The 20,456-nt window shown below is 47.5% G+C and overlaps 1 protein-coding gene across 1 annotated transcript; it reads right to left on the reverse strand.

The window, feature by feature from the left end:
• Positions 1–515: 515 nt before the first annotated feature.
• On the reverse strand, positions 516–20,156 carry LOC144490864 (uncharacterized; the record flags this gene model as incomplete). The annotated part of the gene is made up of 5 exons (XM_078208554.1): positions 20,115–20,156; positions 13,723–18,413; positions 4,539–4,667; positions 2,125–2,253; positions 516–639 (listed from the first exon to the last, which is right to left on the reverse strand). Coding segments are annotated over exons 1-5 (5,115 nt in total), but the record flags the coding sequence as incomplete, so codon positions are not given.
• Between the last annotated feature and the right edge of the window lie 300 nt (positions 20,157–20,456).

Below are 20,456 nucleotides of genomic sequence, written 5' to 3' on the forward strand. Positions count from 1 at the left end.
CCAGCCTCCGTTCAATGATAATCCTCTCTCACCTGATCCGGGAGATTGTGGGTTCAATTCCCAGGTATTTTCACTAGACTATTAACACAGAAACTCAGCTAATGTTCTGGGGATGCGGGTTCGAATCCCTCCACAGCAGAAGGTGGAATTTAAATTCAATAAAAAATATCTGGAATTAAGAATCTACTAATTACCTTGAAACCATTGTCGATTGTTGGAAAAACCCACCTGGTTCACTAATGTCCTTTGGGGAAGGAAATTTGCGATCCTTACCTGGTCTGGCCTACATGTGACTCCAGAGCCACAGCAACATGGTTGACTCTCAACTGCCCTCGGGCAACTAGGGATGGGCAATAAATGCTGGCCAACCAGCGGCGCTCACATCCCATGAATGAAGTTAAAAAAAATTTGGAGGGGTCAAATTTAAAAGGATGTGGTAATAAAGTTCCTTCAGTGAGTGATCAGACATATATTGGGCCTGCTGGGGATAGGGTAGGGTGAATGTGAATTCTCACCTCATCATTCTTCAGTGCCATGAAATAATAATGGATGTTCTTGTTGCGGGCATACTCCTTAACTCGCGCCTTGAATTCCTTGTGATCCAGCACTTCTCCGCAGTACTCCAGCACAAAGCTATTCCTGCAAAGACAAAGCCCTCCTTGTTACAGACTATTTTATATCCCACCCTAAACCTAACCGCATGCACCCAAGGGCGAGGGTTTTACTTTCTTAAATATCCAAGAACCTTCTTCACCCGAAAGAGTGGGGCCTGAGGGGAGGGCAAAAACCAAGATCTTTTTGCTCAATTTTGGCCATTTCATGGTTGAAGGCCAAGAGCTTCGGGAGATGATGGAAGTTGGAGGCCACAACTGAGATAGTTGGACTGCATCAGGGAAGTCCTGGAATGGAAGAATTTCGACAACACAGCCATGGGAGCTGGTGGAGGGGACAGCGCGGCGGCTGGATCTTTGGAACAGTTTTTTCAGGCAGAGGTAATGAACCATCGAGCAAAAAGAGAGTGCATCTTCTGAAATGTCGAAGACCTCATCCTCTTACCAAGAGCTCAGATAACCAGATGGAGTTGTTGGGTACAATTTCAGGCTGCAAAGCAGGTCTACAATCGCGAACAGGTATTTGCTACCAGGAAATTCTCTGAGACCATAACACAGCGCAAAAATGGTCTTAAAAGAATTGGACCACTGTCCGTGCACCTCGTGCTTTCATCTTGCTTTTCAGGAGAATGTACCCGTGTGTAATGCAGGAACTACGATAATTAAAATTGGAAATCTAGTTGGGCGAATACAAGCAGGAAATCCACAAATGCCTGATCTGCTGATGGCACCAGCACAAGCCCAGAATTAGACAAGTTACCAACGTTCACACTCATGAACGATATGGGCTTGGGAGGAGGGGGGTGTGACTACCACCCCACTCAGGGGCTCAGTTGGTAATGGTAGTTTCTAACTATGGACCAGTTCAAATCTGCTCTGTACTGAATTAACTGACATCTACTGCAATGGCAATCGAAGTGTCATGGCAGGTGTTCGTGTTGAGGCTGGTGGAGGTGGGACGTGCGGCACGGTGGTTAGCACTGCTGCCTCACAGCGCCAGTGACCCAGGTTCGATTCCGGCCTCTGGTCACCGTCTGTGTGGAGTTTGCACGTTCCCCCAGTTTCCCCTCCGGGTGCTCCGGTTTCCTCCCACAATCCAAAGATGTGCGGGTTAGGTTGATTGGCCGTGTTAAATTGACCCTAGAGTCAGGGGATTAGCAGGGAAAATATGTGGGGTTACAGGAATAGGGCCCTGGGATTGTGGTTGGTGCAGATTCGATGGGCCGAATGGCCTCCTTCTGCCCTGTAGGACTCTATGATTCTGTGGGAGGCGGCGAGCGAAGGAAGGGGGAACGCTATCCAGCCACGCGTGCTGAAAACTCTGGATGCAGTTGGATGAGGGTAAAATTGAGCGTGTCACTGATGCCTCCATGGTTTACCAGACCCTCAGTTCTCACTGTCTAGGATCACACATGAAGGTGCGGGGGAGTTGGGGGGCAATCGGAGATTATAAGCAGCTGAAGGAATCGTATCCTGGGAAGCGTCAGCTTCTGCGGAATTCAGTTTCACTCACACTGACAATTCTTTATCTGTCCGAAGACCCCAGCCTTTCCTCTCGGTGAGGATGACCTCTACATCGGCATACTGCCGCCTCTGGAACCTCCGGTTTGTACAATACTCCCCGTGCAGACACCTCGAGGAGCTGAAAAGAGGCAACAGCAAACATTTAACATTAACACAAATCATTACAGTGACCAAACACACGGCCATTCAGCCAGACCACTGGGTGCTTAAATTGGGGACTTTACCTCGCGGCCAAGTCCCACTCTGAACACCAACGCGATATGTTGGTCATTGTCTTGGATAGAACATAGAACATAACAGCGCAGTACAGGCCCTTCGGCCCTCAATGTTGCGCCGACCTGTGAAACCAATCTAAAGCCCATCTAACCTACACTATTCCAATATCATCCATATGTTATATCTACAGTCTCTCCGCAGAGCGCATGCTACCGTGCATTTCCAAACAAATTGTATCGTTTTTCCACCAAAGCTGTGCTGCGATGATCTAAATTCCTCTCCTCTTGCAATTTCACCCCTGGCACACTCACTTCACTTTCACTCAACCCATGCTCCATCTACACAAAAATGACAACACTCATCGTGCAGTCCTATTCGGTGTTGCGTTGGTGATAGAACATAGAACAGTACAGCACAGAACCGGCCCTTCGGCCCACGATGTTGTGCCGAGCTTTATCTGAAACCAAGATCAAGCTATCCCACTCCCTATCATCCCGGTGTGCTCCATGTGCCTATCCAATAACCGCTTAAATGTTCCTAAAGTGTCTGACTCCACTATCACTGCAGGCAGTCCATTCCACACCCCAGCCACTCTCTGCGTAAAGAACCTACCTCTGATATCCTTCCTGTATCTCCCACCACGAACCCTATAGTTATGCCCCCTTGTAATAGCTCCATCCACCCGAGGAAATAGTCTTTGAACGTTCACTCTATCTATCCCCTTCATCATTTTATAAACCTCTATTAAGTCTCCCCTCAGCCTCCTCCGCTCCAGAGAGAACAGCCCTAGCTCCCTCAACCTTTCCTCATAAGACCTACCCTCCAAACCAGGCAGCATCCTGGTAAATCTCCTCTGCACTCTTTCCAGCGCTTCCACATCCTTCTTATAGTGAGGTGACCAGAACTGCACACAATATTCCAAATGTGGTCTCACCAAGGTCCTGTACAGTTGCAGCATAACCCCACGGCTCTTAAACTCCAACCCCCTGTTAATAAAAGCCAACACACTATAGGCCTTCTTCACAGCTCTATCCACTTGAGTGGCAACCTTTAGAGATCTGTGGATATGGACCCCAAGATATCTCTGTTCCTCCACAGTCTTCAGAACCCTACCTTTGACCCTGTAATCCACATTTAAATTAGTCCTACCAAAATGAATCACCTCACATTTCTCAGGGTTAAACTCCATTTGCCATTTTTCAGCCCAGCTTTGCATCCTATCTATGTCTCTTTGCAGCCTACAACAGCCCTCCACCTCATCCACTACTCCACCAATCTTGGTGTCATCAGCAAATTTACTGATCCACCCTTCAGCCCCCTCCTCCAAGTCATTAATAAAAATCACAAAGAGCAGAGGACCAAGCACTGATCCCTGTGGCACTCCGCTAGCAACCTGCCTCCAATCCGAAAATTTTCCATCCACCACCACCCTCTGTGATGCTCCACATATATGAGCTTGAGTGTCACTAAAGGGAGAGACATGTTGTTGAAGCTTTTCATTTTGCACTCTTCAGAACAAGTGGAAAAATGTCAAATGGCCACAATAACTTGTACCCGCAGCAGAAAAGGGCGCTGATTGGCTGGCAAGTCAACTCTGATTGACTGGAGGTGTTGCCATGGAGAAAGCAATAGGGAACTACAGGCTCCCCAATTCACAAGGTTTAAGGCCTGAACATATTCCTTTTGTTTGCAGATGACAAGTCCCTGCGTCTGAATGTATGCAGCTTTAGGCAAGTGTTGTTATGAGCTCAACTGATTATTTTAAATCGGTTGTTAGGGTAGCTATTAGCACACTCATTGTTTAGCAGGTGCTTAATCACAATCATATCTAACAATAGACATTTTGTTTTGGGCTTTGCAATCATGGGTTGGTTGGGTACAGACTGAGTTCTGCCAATTAATAATGGCTGTAGGAACACACTTTCTCCTCTCACACCTACTGACACTGCTGGTGTCCTCCACCGAGCACCGCAAATCATCAGCGAACACAAAAAGGTCATGAGTGTAAAAGGTGAACCCTCTGGACTGTTCTGGTTTCACACTCTGCACCAAGTTGGCTGTATTTCACTGCAAAGCTTAACTAACATCCATCAAAAAGTAGAAGTGGAGAAGCTAAAGGGTGTGGGGATAACGAGGCTTCATCCTGGTCCTCGGTTGACCTTTATAGGTCAATGGGAAGGTACTTACCATTCTATCATGAGTAACCTATTGAGGCAGTCCTCACCACACGCCAGCTCCCCTCGCTCTCGGTCCTCTCTGGACAGTAAACATTCACACTGCATGCGCTTGATGTCACGGTGAGACTTGCTTTTCTTCCTGCAAAAAGTAAATCGGTCTAATTAAGACGTCAGAGATCTGCATTCCCACTGAAGTGGTAAACCATTCTATGGGGATGGAATTGCTGCCATTAAAGATTAGCAACGGGAACAACCTGAAGGAAAGAGATGCAATTTAAATAGGGAGCAGAGAACATTCTCATCATAGGAACAAGAGCAGGCCATTTGGCCCCTCAACCCTGTTCCACCATTCAATCATATCTCTGTTGACCTGAACTCCATTGCCTCACCATTGCTCTATTATCCTTTAACATCCAGACAGCTCAAGCAGTGGTTCCCAAAGGGTGCGGCGCGCCACACTGGTGCGGCGAGAGAGGATGGCAAGTGTGGCGGGAAGATTCAAGGACAATCAAAGAAACATTTAAACCTGGTTTAAACAAGCATTGTTTTATACTTTCTGGATGTCCCATGATCATATTATAAAGTAGTTGTGTTCTATGTTATGAATCAAGCACTGCGAGGAGCTGTTTTTTTTTTGTTTTTGAATGTATTTCTTATCAATAAAAAATTCGGTGTGGCGGGAGCAAATTTTTATTCCGAAAGTGCGGCCGAGTGAGAAAAGTTTGGGAACCACTGATCTACAGCATCTCAATCAATCCAGTACCCACTGGTGAAGCAGGGGAGGAAACATCAAAGACAATACTGCAAATAAAATAAATCTGAAATAATTACAGAATACAGTGCAAATACACTGAGCCCAGTCAACATCTGTGAACAGAGTGTTCACTTCAACAATACTGCTCCAAATTTCCTGAATGATCCAGTTTTTATTCTGAGTTTGCAAATTCTGTCTGTCACCAGCCTGATCTCCTGGAACCCTTTCCATCGGCAAAACCATTTGAAGTCTGTCCTTTCTGTATATTTCTCTTGCTCATGAATTTTCCTCCTTTTATCTTTAGTATATCTTCCATCCCATTAGCTACTGCAGTATTTACCTTCTCTCTCTCTCCTCACGTTGTTTCACCGTGCTGGATAAACTTTCTCTCTCCCACTGTCAATTGGTGCCTCTTTTGGTCATCTGCTTCAACCCTACCCAAGCATCCCTTCCGTCTGTCTCTCCATCCCTCAAGTCCAAGGGATACTGTCTTGGAAACAAAAGTTTGATGTTTGGTGGTGGGGGTTGGGAGATTCCTGGTCCAGGGATTGGTAGGAAGGGGTGCCTGAGAATTGGCACGCTGTCTTTGCAAAATTGAGGTTGGTTTGCCAGACAACGCCGGCACTGCCCTTGTCAGCAACAATATCAGGGTTGGACCCGAGAGAACGTTTAGAGGGAGACTGGTTTCGGCATTCACTGTCATATCCGTCTGCACCACATAAATCACTATTATACCTTGTTCAAAGAACAATACAGAACAGGAAAGCCTGTGCAGACACATGACACCTTTCTAAACCAAAGACCTTTTGCCTCTACGCAGTCCATATCCCTCTATTCCCTGCCTATTCATGTATCTGTCAAGATGCCTCTTAAACATTGCTGTTGTATCTACCTCTACCACCACCTCTGGTGGCGCATTCCAGGCACTTACCACTTAGTTTTCATTGCTTTCCATTTTCCTCTCAGGTCTTTGGTAAGGTGACTACCAAAACTCGCTTCCACGGCCACATCTCCGTCCTCAGTGACTTGTCTCTGTCCCTGATTTATTCCACATGGAATCCAACTGAGATTTTATCCTTCACTTTCCACTCAGGATTACAGTTTTCTCTTGTCCAACATTCCTCGGACTGCTGTTTTCGCCACATCCCGAGATCCGCACAGTGTCATGAGGCGTCATATGTACGCACTCATATCTCTCTCACTCTCTCTGCAGCAACACCAGCTCACCCTACCTCAAAACCGCCCTGGTCCCCAGTTTTATTTCATCCTCCAACTCCCCTGATGCTTTAACAGAAAACATTTCCTCTTCCTTTCAGGTGTTATGGAACACAAACTCCAACAACTCATGGTTCCCAACGCCGCTCCAGATCTTTCTTCCCCTTCGTTTTCCTCTGACCCCATCCCTTCTTCTAATTTCACTCATTGCCGTGCATTTACAGCACTAGAATCTTAGAATCCCTACAGTGCAGGAGGAGGCCATTTGGCCCACCGACCACAATCACACACTGACCTTTCCCTTACAGACACTGAACAACCTGTCCCTTGGCAAAGGACTCAGCTTCATCCCTTATTCCCAATTACATGAATTTTGAGCTTGGAACCGGTCTTATTTTCTCTGTTCTCCTCACCCACTCTAACCCGCCTCCCTCCGTACGTTCTGTCAAATCCAACCCTGACATTGTTGTCAAACCCACTGACCAGGCTCGTGCTGGTGGCATTTGGCAAACCAGCCTCGACCTTGCAAATCAGAGTGCCGACTGTCAGGCACTCCTTCCTACCCACTCCCTGGACCAGGAAGAATCATCCTCCACATCTCCATCACCTCCAGGAAGATGCTACCACCAGACACACCTGTCAGCTCTGCAAAGGAACCACAACCTCTTCACAACACCCCGGTCCACTCTTTAAACTCTTCAATCACCCCCAACACTCCTGTCCCCTTCCCACAACAGGAGTTGTAACACCGACCCCTTAACCTCCTCACTGTCCAAGGTCCCAACACTCAAAAGGATCATATAGGACGAAAGGAGGTCATTCGGCCCACTGAGCCACTGCTGGATCTTGGAGAACAGCAGTTAGTCCCAATCCTGGCCCTTTCCCCATATCCTTGCATTTTTTAATCCTTCAAATATTTATGCAATTCTCTAATGGAATTGAATATTGAATCACATTCCCTCACCTTGGCTTCTTTCGCCATGAATCTGTCACCCCTGGTTATTGACACCTCAGTCATTAGAAAAAATTTCATTTGATTTAGTTAACTCAGACTTTCATAATGTTAAACATCTCTATTAAATCTCCCCTTAACCTTCTCTGCTCCATGGAGAACAAACTTTTCCAGATGATTTCTTTCGATTTAGTCTCTTCCACACTGGGACCAAACACCGAATGGGTGACCGCTTTATGGAACCTTTCCTCAAGCATGACCCCAAGCTTCTTTTCCTTTTGCTTGTCATTTTTAATTCACCACCTTGTTCCCAGGCTCACGTTTCTGTCCTCGGCCTGGTGCAGTGTTTCAGTGGACCTCAACGCCAGCCCGAGGAGCACCACCTCACCTTCCGAGTACAGGAAATCTACAGCCTTCGAAACTCAACATGGAGTTTAGCAATTTCAGACCATGCACTCTGTCCCCCATTTTGATTTGTTTTTTGCCAATTGCCAATCTGCATCTCGTTTTCCTGATTTTGCTCTTGGGGGAATTAGCTCAAATGGTAGAGCGCTCACCTAGCATGCGAGGGATAGTGGGGTTGATGCCCACATTCTCCACTTGGATTTTTGTCTTATTTCAAGAAGAAATTAGATATAGCTCCCGGGGTTAAAGGGATCAAGGGATATAGGGGAAAAACAGGATCAGGATATTAAATTTGATGATCAGCCATGATCATAATGAATAGCAGGCTCAAAGGGCCCAAGGCCAACTCCTGCTTCTATTTTCTATGTATGTATGCTCTCACCACCCTACACCCAACAAACTGGTCACCCAACTTCTCCTTTGGCCCCACGTTAGCTTCTCATGCTTCAAGATGTTCTTTGTCTCCTTCTTGCGTTAACTCTCTCCTCAAGATACTAACCCTGAATCCCAAGATGCTTGAAAACTGCCACTCGCATGTGTAACCTCCTTGAATGTAAGAACACCAGAAGATAGGAGTTGGAGTAGAGCAGACGACCCATCAACACTGCTCCGCCATTCAGAATGATCATGGGCTTCAACTCCATTCCCCTGCCTGCTCCCCATATCCCCCGATTCCCCGAGAGACCAAAGATCTATTATCCCAGCTTTAAACATACTCAACGACGGAGCATCCACAACTCTGCAGGGTAACGAATTCCAAAGATTCGCAACCCTTTGAATGAAATAATTTCTCTTCATCTCAATCCTAAATGATTGCTTCCCTTTCCCTGAAACAGTGCCCCTTTGTTCTAGATTTCCCAGCAAGGGGAAAGCAACCTCTCAGCGTCTATCCTGTCAGTCCTCTTCATAATCTTGAATGTTTCATCAATATTACCTCTCATTCTTCTAAACTCCAGAGAATATCAGCCCAGTTTCCTCAGCCTCTCATCATTGGACAAGCCTCCCATCCCAGGGGCCAATCGAGTGATCTTTTGCTCTACTTCCTCCAAAGCCCTGCAAGGCTTTAACCCTGGCCCCGCCAGGTACATGCTGACCTTGGCAACATCATCCAAGCACGTAGTGCCAGTTTTCACAAACACGCCAATGTCACCCTCTCTACCTCAGTGCCACTGACTCATTCACTGTTGCTAAATGATCAGACTGACTGTCCAGCAACCAGTACCAGATGAGCAGAAACAGCCTCTAATTAAAGGTTGGGAACATTGACGTCTTTGGTCGCTACCACAAACTTTGTTCCTTCAGTGCCGATTTTCCATGCCTTTCCCTGGTGATTGACCGGAGACTGAACCAGACCGTGTGCAAACTCAGTGCCATATTTCACCCAGAGGTCGCCATTTGGGCGGCATGGTGACACAGTGCCTAGCACTGCTGCCTCACAGTGCCAGGGTCCCGGGTTTGATTCAGAAAGATTTTGTAATCCTAAATGTTTCAGAAGGCAGAAACAAACCGATGGCTTTTAAGTGTTGTGGAGTGTTTTTCTAGATTGTGGTGCTCCTGTTTGAAACTTCAGTGACTTTTTTCCTCCTTTCCCCATCCACCTGTGCACCACCATCCCCCCCGCTCCCCTCCTCATTTAGTTTGCTGCTTTAATGTGTAAAAGAGAAAGATTTGTATCTGTATGGCACCTTCCATAACATTAGGATGATTTGGAGTGCTTCACAGCCAATGAAGTACTTCCATCAGTATAATGCAAGAGACCTTTTGTGCCATAGCAAGATTTTAGAAACAGCACTGGAATACCTGACCAGATGCGTGGCACAGTGGTCAGCACTGTTGCCTCACAGGGCCAGGGACCCAGGTTTGATTCCTGGCTTGGGTCACTGTCTGTGTGGAATCTGCACGTTCGTGTCTGCGTGGGTTTCCTCCTACAGTCCGAAAGACTGGTTAGGTGCATTGGCCATGCTAAATTCTCCCTCAGTGTACCCGAACGGGGCGCCGGAGTGTGGCGACTAGGGGATTTTCACAGTAACTTCATTGCAGTGTTAATGTAAGCCTACTTGTGACACTAATAAACAAACTTAAACTTCTGATCACATACTTAGCTCATCACCAAGACCACCTGCTTTCATCTCTGTAACATTGCTCGATTCTGTCCCTGCCTCAGCTCACCTCCTCCTGAAACCCTCATTCCATTTGCTACTGATAAGACTGGACTGTTCCAACACACTCCGGGCTGGTCTCTTACACTTCACCCTGCACAAGCTGGAGGAACATCCCAAGCTCTGCTGGCCTTGTCCTTCCTCACACCGAGTCCCACACTCATTGATCTACACTGGCTCCAGCCAAGAAACTTAAGACTAAGACTTTAGATTTCTCATCCTGCTTCTTAAATCCCTTCAAGGGCCTCCCCTCTCCTCCAGCCCCAAATCTTCAGATATCTGTGTTCACCCATTGCTGGTTTCCTGAGTCTGAATACACTGCCTGGAAGTGTGGTGGAGGCACCTTGAATCAAGGCACTCAGAGGGCTTTGGATGATTATTTGAATAGGAACAAAGTGCAGGAGTATGGCATCAAGCCATCTGCTCATTCGGAGAGCTGGTGCAGAGACGATGGGCCAAATGGCCTCTTTCTCTGCCTTAAGGATTCAGTGATGCTGAGTAACTCAGCTCGGTCACTGGTGGCTGAGCCTTCAGTTGTCCAGGCTCAAAAGCCTGGAATATTCCGCCTCAACTCTCCACCTTTTACTCCTCATTCTTTTTTTAAGATGCCCCTTAAAATCCCACATCCTTGACTACGCTTTTGCCCATCTGCCCTAATATCACCCTGTGTGGCTCAGTGACAAATTTGGCTTTCTAATGCTTCTGTGAAGAACTTTGGGGTATTTTATTACGTTAAATACAGGTTGTTGTTGGCTGTGCTCGCTTGCTATCTGTCTATTTATACCTCCTGTCTGTTGGTCTCTCTGTATCACCTGTGCGTGCGCTGCTCTCTCTCCATTTTCTACTCTTCTGTGCGAGTCTCTATGTGGCTCATGAGGGAACTCTAGTGGCAGCAACAGGTACTGCAACAACGAAGAATTCAATTGGGTGCTGATTCAGAATACCCGAAACACAGGGTGGGAATCAGCCGACGGGACACAGTACTACAGGCAATCTGATTAAAAGGGGGGGGGCAGGGTGGGTGAGCATGATGGGGGAGCAGTATGAAATGATGTTCAACCATAGGTAAGTGTGAAGGACAGCAGCATCCTCGCATTCCTGTCCTCGCCATGTGGCTGACGTAGGACATTAGAGGGGATATGGAAAGAGGAATTACCAGCATTTCACACGCCGCAGGAATTTAAAGTCTCATTTGCAAATCTGGTCAAAGGTTTTTCCTCAGTCCTTTTTTCCAGTTGTTTGCAAAAGGGCAAAACTATCAGTGGACTGACTGATGCTGAAATTCAAATCATTATCTTGTGTTACCACAATCATAAGACCATTCAGCTCATCAAGTTTTGAATGGGTTATCCAATTGTGATGTTAGTGTACCTTTAAGAGATTTTTAAAAAAAAATCATGTTCTCTGCAGCTCTCCTGGCCTCAGCTCTCATTGTTGCCGCGCATTGTTGGAGCCCTTTTATTGCTCCTTCAGTGGTCCAAGTGGGGGTTTGTTTACTTTTACTCTGGGATCTTTTATGACCCTGCATTGTTAGGAAGAAGGCTGGTAGCAGGTCATCTGTTTTTGGACAGTTTCTTGTTCTTTCCTAGCAAATTTAAGGTTTCATTTTCCATTTGGCTCGCAGCAGTTTAGTTTTAGAAGGGGCATCAAGCTGAAAAGAAGTGTTTCTCTCTCTCTCTGGTATTGAAAATTCTGCTGGTTAGCTGGAAGCAAGGTCCCTGACCCTCCTGGAGTAGGACATCTACTGTTGCTGGTTGGCTTGACTAGAGTCTCCCTGGTGTTCTGGGAAGCTGTTTTGACTTCAAACTGTTCTGGGGGGTATTCAGAGGGCTGCTAGAAGTTTCAAGGCTGAGAAGTCAGGGTTTCAATTCTCCAACCAAGGGACTGAAGCTGTTCTGACTCCAAGCGGGCCTCAAGAGTACTGCAGTATTCAACCACAGGGATACGTTCCAGTATCAGGTGAGCATTAGTCTTTGCTGTGTCAAACCTGTGGAAGGGGTTTTGTTTATGGGATATTGGTTTGATTGGGACATTTCCTATATTCATTAAGAGTTATACATTTTCATGGTTGTTTTGTTTTTGTTTGTAATTGATAAAAGATATTGCTAATTTTCTTTCCATACATGTTAACTGTATTCTTAAACAAACTTTGTTTGGTTAAAGCTCCCTCATGGGCCATTTGAATCATACCCGAAGTGAACTATATGCTTACCCTAACCAAATTCAAAACGCAAAACGTATGATCCAGGCGAACTTCATAAAACACTTTGGAGTTTCTGACCTGATTAATAACACAATCCATAGGATCCCTACAGTGCAGAAAGAGGCCATTTGGTCCATCGAGTCGGCAATGACTCTTGGACTGAGCACCCGACCCTTGCCATCCCCGTGCCCCCACATATTTACCCCGCTAATCCCCCTAACCTACACATCTTGGGACACTAAGGGGGAATTTAGCATGGCCAATCCACCTAACCTGCACATCTTTGGAATGTGGGAGGAAACCGGAGCATCCGGAGGAAGCCCACGCAGACACAGGGAGAATGTGCAAACTCCGCACAGACAGTGACCCAAGACTGGAATTGAATCTGGATCCCTAGCGCTGTGAGACAGCAGTGCTAACTACTGCGCAATTAGTTTCACTCTTTACCTATTATCCTATAAGTATCTCCCTTCCGAAGTGTACATCCTGTTTGCTTTTCAACATTACTATTGTACCTGACGCCATCACTCCTTCAGGCCATTATAACTAACGGTGTCAAAATAATTCTCATCTACCCTCTGATCCTTAGCGCTGCTGCCTCACAGCGCCAGGGTCCAATTCTGGCCTCGGGTCGCTGTCTGTGTGGAGTTTGCACATTCTCCCCGTGTCTGAATGGGTTTCTTCCGGGTGCTCCGGTTTCCTCCCACAGTCCAACAATGTGCAAGTTAGATTGATTGGCCATGCTACATTGACCCTAGTGTCAGGGTAAATATGTGGGTTTACGGGAATAGGGCCTGGGTGGGATTGTGGTCGGTGCAGACTCGAAGGGCCGAATGGCCTCCTTCTGCACTGTAGGGATTCTATGATTCTCACAGGGACCTGGGTTCAATTCCAGCCTCTGGTCACGGTCTGTGTGGAGTCTGCACGTTCTCCCTGTGTCTGTGTGGGTTTCCTCCGGGTGCTCCAGTTTCTTCCCACAGTCCGATAGACGTGCTGGTTAGGTGCATTGGCCATGCTAAATTCTCCCTCAGTGCATCCGAACAGGCGCTGGAGTGTGGCGACGAGGGGATTGTCACAGTAACTTCATTGCAGTGTTAATGTAAACCTACTTCTGACACTAACAAAATAAACTTTAAACTATGATCTGAGGTTGGTGTTCTCTAATTACCCATCGTCAGCAGTTTTCCCTCTTCTACTTTATCAATACCCGTCATGATGTTGAACACAACCTGTTAAATCCCCCACATTTTCCTGCTCTTAAGGTAACAAGCCAGCTTGTCTCTTCACTGAACTGAAGCCTCTCAACTCTGGTACCATTCTGACAAATCTGGCCTGCATTCTCTCGAAGGCCTTGACATCCTTCCAAAGGTGTAGTGTCCAGAACTGCACAATTCTCTTGCTGAGACCTAACTGGTGATTTATAAAGGTTTAATAGAACCTCCAGTAGAAAACTCCATTATCGTGTAACTAAATCATTTAATAACAAATGTGCTTAAAAGTAGTTACCTCTCCGTCAGATACAAGTTCTCTTCAATTAGCTCAAAGTAAGGGGGCATCAAGCCCAGTTTTGACTGTTCCTTCCAGCATTGAGTGTTTTTGAACTCTTCCATCTTGCAGACCAGTGTGACCCATTCCTTGCAGGGCATCACGGGATGGGGTTCAGGCTCAGTGTTCACCTGCTCGCAGTCCCGAGTGTCAGTGTCACTTTCCAAATCGGTGTCCACCTCCTCTTGCTGTGGCTTCTGGGACTCCCCCTGCTCATCTTCTAACCTTTTCTCCAATCCTTTGGCCCGCTGCTCCTTGTCTGCTGTGGAGTCGCTGGCCTTTAGTACCAGAGTGGTCCCCTTACTGGAATTGCTGGTTATCTCATGAGCTTGTAGCGAGCTCACGCCTTTGGCGACAGTTCGTGGGTCACGGGTCACGGCCTCCCAGCTGTTGTAGATTGCAAAGTCATCGGTCATCGAGTCCGGCTGCACTTGCCCTTGGACGTCCGAGCCAGATATGTCTTGACTCAGTTGGTAGCTGCTGTACAATGCTGACTTGGAGTGTAACCGGGGATCCCAGTAATTGGCTCTACCAGCTTGCCAGCAACTACTCCTTTCAGCCAAATCGGCTTCCTCTGTTCGGTAGCCGTATCTCAGTCCATAGCTGCTGTCTGGCTGCTGACAACTGCTGCTCGGCTTCTCCGGCTGAGAGATGTCCCAGTCAAGGCTATCAACAAACTCTGGGCTATGGAACGAGCCTTGCTCTCGAGCCTGCTGCTGCAGCCACGGGATGGCCTGTCCGCTGTCCGGCTTTTCTCCTTGGCTTTTCTCTACCCCCCCAGAGGGTTGAGCAATGCTCTCTCCGGCTGCAGGGCTGTCCGAGTAGCTGCCGAGTGGATGCTGGTGCCTTTCCGCCAACCTGTCCACACTCTGTTGAGCCAACTCCGCTGCGCCAGATTTTTCATCTGCCAGCGGGAGCCGGTTTTGGTCTGGTGAAAACCTATCGGGCTGGCTGGTGCTGTCTGCCTTGTCACTCGACAGCTGCTGCTTGCTGCTTTTGCGGGTCTCGCCAGCCGGGGAAAGCTGACTGGAAGAAGCCTGCGGCTGCTCCTCTGCTGCTTTGGGAGAGGACAACTGGCTGCCCTGAACCTCGTCGTCATCCTGGGCCCAGCCGCCAACAAACTCCTGGGGCCCACTCCCAAATTGGACACTGTTTAGCTCATGCTCCTGACTGGGTTTCTCTTCCGCTTCCCGTTTACCTCCTTCCAGGCTTGGCTGCTTCTTTTCCTGGCGACTGCTTCTGGAAGGCGGCGAGGAGGATGACGGAGAGGACGACAGGCTCTTCTCCAACGTCAACGTTGAATTCTTGGGAACGATGATGACGGATTGCAGACGGTTCCTGGGGACTCCACTGTCGTCGGAATCGGAGCTCGTCTCGCTCTCCTCGCTCTCCTGCTCACTGCTGCTCTTGACAACCCCTAAACACTCTTCATTCTCAGAGTTCACGCTGTTGCATTCTGCCTTCATACAGCTGCTGTCGCAGTCAGATTTGGTTTGGTAATGCTGCAAACTGTGCTCTGCTTCACTCGAGCTCAGTGGGTTGGCGGCGTTCAGAGGCAGCGGCCCCTCAGCTGCCGCCTCCAAAGGCAACTCTTCGTCAGAGTCTTCCTCATCTTCAGAGATTTCCATCGACTGCTCCGACTCCACTTTAACAGAACTGTCTGGTCTGGCAGGGAGAGAGGTTTCTTCGTTATGTATTGACGGATTCTCGGGCTTGACTTCTGAAGACTCCTGAGCTTCAGAAGGAAGCTGGCTGGGAAAATCTGCGTACATTCTAACGTTCTCCAATGAATCCCAATTCTGGTTGCCGGGAACTACATTCGGTTTACTTTTGCAATTGTGAAACAGTCTATCGTGCTTCGACTCAGCGCCATCTACTTCACTGATGTGTTGCTCCCTTTGACTATCCACATCCCTGTTTTCGGTTGACCTTTCACCTATATGCTTTGCCTCTCTCGTGCAATTTTTCACATCGACTGAAACGGTCCTTAATGCATCCATGTTCAAACAGGGCACGGAGGCAGCCTCGTCTAGTTTGGGACAAGCTAAAATCTCCTCCGTCTCGGAGTAGTGCCAAGTGCTGAATTCCTCCAGTTTTGGATGGGCCAAGGACCTCGTCTCGTCTGGGCTGGGATGAGGGGTGGTCTTCAAATCCTGAGCCACAAAACTAGGGGAGGACGGCAATTCATTTGACACAGAATGACACAAAACCGTCAAAGCAGCCTCACAACGAGGTGAAGATCCCCGCTCTTCCTCTGACTCCGAGCAAGATGAAACCTTTGTCAGAGGCCCGTCTGAGTTAGAAGCAGGTGAAGGCCCAGTTATTTCCACAGCGAATCTGGAGCGGCAGAAAGCCCTTGTTAAATCCGATGTAGAATATGGTGAGTTGCTCACATAATTGTCCAATTGGTAATCAAATGAGGAACAAATCTCATCTGATCGAGAAACAGTTTGCATGGCTCCCAATTTGTGCAGCTCGGGAACCTCCCTGAATTCATCTTCTGACTCAGAGAATGAAGTCCTCTTTAATTCCTTGCCAGACGTATAAGAACGTGAAGTCCTCGCTTTGCAGGACCTCGAACTAGATGTGGTTATCCGTGACTTCCGATCCAACTTACAGTTTTCCCAAGAGTCCAGTTCAGGTTCTGGTTCCGAAGGCTCCATTTTGACCATTTCCATTTCATAGCAAGTAGTGGATTTAGAATGGGATTGGGTTACTATCGAGTTCTTGTCCAACCTACTGTTAGTCCATGAGTCTAATTCTGACTCCGCAAAGTCCGGCTTAACTACTTCCATTTCATAGCAAGTAGTTGGCTTAGACTGAGATGGGGTTACCATTGGATTCTTGTCCGACTTACTTTTAGTCCAAAAGTCCAATTCTGATTCGGAAGACTCTATTTTAACTACCTCCATGTCACAGCACGTAGTTGATTTAGAATGTGATGGTGATAGCCTTGAATTAATATCTGGATTGTGACTACTTCTGGAATCCGATTCTAGCTCGGAGCAGTCTCCCTGAGTTGCTTCTATTCCACAAGTGGGTAACTTGGAATGAGATGGAAGCGCCCTTGAATTACTGTCCAGCTTAAAACATTTTGAGTCCACTTCCGGCTCGGGGGAGTCCTTCTTTGCTGCTACTTCATGGCAGGAGGTTACAGGTTTGGAATGAGATGAACTTGTCCTCGGAAGACTGTCGGATTTGGCAATTTTCCTGTGGTCCAATTCCAGGTCGGGCGAGTTTGTTTTAACCACCTCTGGTTTATGACAAGACGCAGATGCCTTTGAATGAAACGAAGAGATCTTCGAGTGAGTGTCCAATTTGGATGTTTTCCTGGAATCGGATTCCGGTTCGGGAGAATTAATTTTAGAGCTTTCCGACTCATGACAGGAAGCTGACGTTCGGGATATTCTATCCGATTTAGAATGAGATTTAGTCCTTTTGGTCTCCCTTTCCGACTCCGAGCAGGAGGAAGTCGCCCGCAGATCTCTATCCGAGCGTGATTGGTATTTCCTCGAATCTCTGTAAGATTTAGAACACAACGAAGTCCTTCTCAAGTCATTTGACCTGGAATGATACCTTCTAGAATCTTCTTCCGAATCTGAACAGGAGGAAGCATCCCGTAAGTCAGAGCCCAGTTTGGAGCGTGAAGATTTGCTCCTCTCAGAGTAAGGCGAGCTTCGGCGGTATCCTCTGTCTTTATCTCGGTAATAAGAGGTCCTCGAACGGTCTGATTTTGAATAAGAGGAGGGTATCCTCGAGTCTCTGTCGGAGCGGGATCGAGAAGAACTGACTCTCTCCTCTCTTCCGTACTTAGAGCGGGAGGAAGTCCTTCTCAAATCCCGGTCGGACTTGGAACGACCGCTGCTCCTCTTGTCTCTCTCAGGCTTGGAATAAGAGGAAACCTTTTCAACCTCATCAACTTTGGAAGCAATTGGATTTTTCTTAACATCGCGATCGGATTCAGTGCTTCGCATTTCCTGCGACTTCCTTAATAAATCCCCCTCGGACTCGGAGCCAGCAGATTGTGCTGGCACCGCCTCTTCCACTTGAGGAATCTTCCTCAGCTCATCGTTTTCAGAAGACGACGAGGAGACATTCTTAAACTCTTCCAAGTTATCACCCTTCCCAATGTGGGACGTACTGAGGTTCTGATTTGATGGCTTCCGCTCAGCAGCCACCTTTGTCACAGTTTCGGTTCCTCCGGTACAATCTTTCTTGACGGCTGCATCCGCAGGTTCCTCCACCGACGAGCTGCACGGCTCCCTGTCCGACAAAGCTGCAGGCTTGGCCGCATCGTTGAGATGCTTCTTCTTGAAATGCACCTTACTCCACTCAACCTTGGACTTGGGCGGTGAGGCCGTGGCCTCTGCGGCATCGGCTGAATCAGAGTCACTTTTGCTGTCCTGGCTCCCTTTCACCGAAATCGGAGGCAGCGACAGTGGTGGGACCTTGACTTCATCTGGTTCACTCCCAATGGCACTTTGGAACCTATTCCGCAAGGTCTTTGTTACGTTGAAGGTGAAAGACACTTTCTGTCGCCCTTGGTCCTCCAGGTTGACTTTCGCCTTGGTGCCCTTGGGTAGAAAGCGACTACAGCCTTTTGTCACCTGCCCCTTGAGAACACTCAACACGGACGGATTTTCCACCTTCACCTGAAATGTATTACACAAACATTAGGTACAGCTTAATAAGCTCACATTCATTTTACTATCATTCAATCTTAAGGGAATGTCAATAAAGCTCTGTAATAAATGCAAGATCAGGGCACCCCCTAGCTCCCGGTTTGTGAGGACTTTGCTCGCCTCATTATGCTCCTGGTCGGGAGGGCTCCTGTTCAGAATAGCTAACTGGTCACCATCCCGGTTGGAAAACTGGATGTAGGGAGTTGTTGGCCAAAGACAGGATTGTGTACAATGGCGGCGTGTCCCACAGTCACTCATTGTCTAGGCCTTGATATGGAGATTGGCCAATTAGCCAAGGAACCTGACAGCATTGTTGGGACGGCAACAACCTTGGGAGTCAACACTGCAAAGAACAGCACGGGGCAGAGGGATAGCCAATCAGGGTGGCAAGTTGCGGCACATTCACCCCTCTGTAACGTGAGGGATTTTGCAGAAGCTTAACTTTCCCCCTGCTCCTCGGGCCGAGATCAGGCCAGGGGCAGCAGCTGGGAGCTTCTTCATGTGCGTATCTTGCTGCAGTAAAGCTATCGAGAGGCATTTAAGCATTAATTTAAATAAATAACAACACAAAAGTCAAGAGTTGATACTTTACAAAAGACTGATGTAACCAGCAACCTCGCTCAGAGGTCACGGGATAGGCGATGTGGAAAATGGAGAAGGGGAAGACACTCTTCAGAGTCAGAATGTTGCCGTTTCAAATCCCACTCCAGGACTTGGGCACATAATCCAAGCCAACGCACCAGTGGAGCACTGAGCGAGTGCTGCATGGTCAGAGGTGCTGTCTTTCATTCAGATCTGAAACCAAAAGTTCCATTTGTCCTCTCACATAAATGGTGAAGATTTCATGGCACCATTTTAGAGAAAAGGTTTTCCAGTATCCGGGACAACATTCTTCCTTAAACACAACATTAAAATAAATGATTAACCAGTGCTTCACCCCCCCCTACTGTTAATGGGACACAAATTGGCTGCTGCATTTCCCCATGTGTGCTTGAAAAGTAACTCAATGCATGTGAAGAATGTTTTAAAATTTCTGACAAATGCCATAATGGATGCCACCAATTTAAGTTTCTTCAGCAGTTCAGCTACTTCACTGAATTTCAATTTGTGCGGCAACCCTGCTAGTTGGGACAGCGCAGAGGGAAGCTTTACCGAGTATCGAACCCATCCCGCAACTGCCCTGGAAGGGGTAGTATAGACAAAACATTACTATGAATCTACCCCACACCGTACCTGCCGCGGGAGTGTTTGTCAGGGTAGTGTGGAGGGGTTTTCACTTGTATCTACCCCATGTTGTACCTGCCCTGGCAGTGCTTGACAGGGTAGTGTAGAAGGGTTTTACTTCCAACACATGCTGTGCCTGCCGTGGCAGTATTTGATGGGACAGTGTTGAGGGAGCTTTGTTTGGCATTGAACCTGTGCTGGACAGGCTGGCGAGCAACTGGCACATCAATCATGTGCTCAAAGCGAGGAATAATATCCACTCAAAAAAGTAGAAACATATCCCAGATATCGATTAGTAAATTTTATATCCCACTGGGGCTGGTTTCTGAATTAGGCTAATGTTTAAAATGGACCAAATCTTTTCAATGAACTGTCAAAACGGATTAATTCCCCTCTGCTCCCCGCACACGGATTAAACGAGTGAATTGAATGTTATTTAAATCTTACTGCATTCTCCTCTTCTCTGTTGCAGATGACCAAGCGAGCCATGGAAATAAGAGAAAAAAAAAAGCACAAGGTTAGAAACTTGTTCTAATGAAACCGAGAAGCAGCAAAGGGACAATGACAGCAGATCGTGGCCACATACAGACTTGTAGTTTGCCCTCGTTTGCCAGAAGGCTCTCTCTCTCAGTCTCGCACAGGAACGGAATATCTTCTGGCAGCTCTGAAGGTACAGTGGTGCGGTAATGGAGCAAAAATACAGAACTGATTCACTCAATGTGCCTTAGGAAAGGAAAAGAAACTTGCCATCTTTACCTAGATTGGCCTACACTAGGCTCCAATCCAACA

Source organism: Mustelus asterias, unplaced genomic scaffold (assembly GCF_964213995.1).
Source record: "Mustelus asterias unplaced genomic scaffold, sMusAst1.hap1.1 HAP1_SCAFFOLD_3933, whole genome shotgun sequence".
NCBI classification, from domain to species: Eukaryota; Metazoa; Chordata; class Chondrichthyes; order Carcharhiniformes; family Triakidae; genus Mustelus; species Mustelus asterias.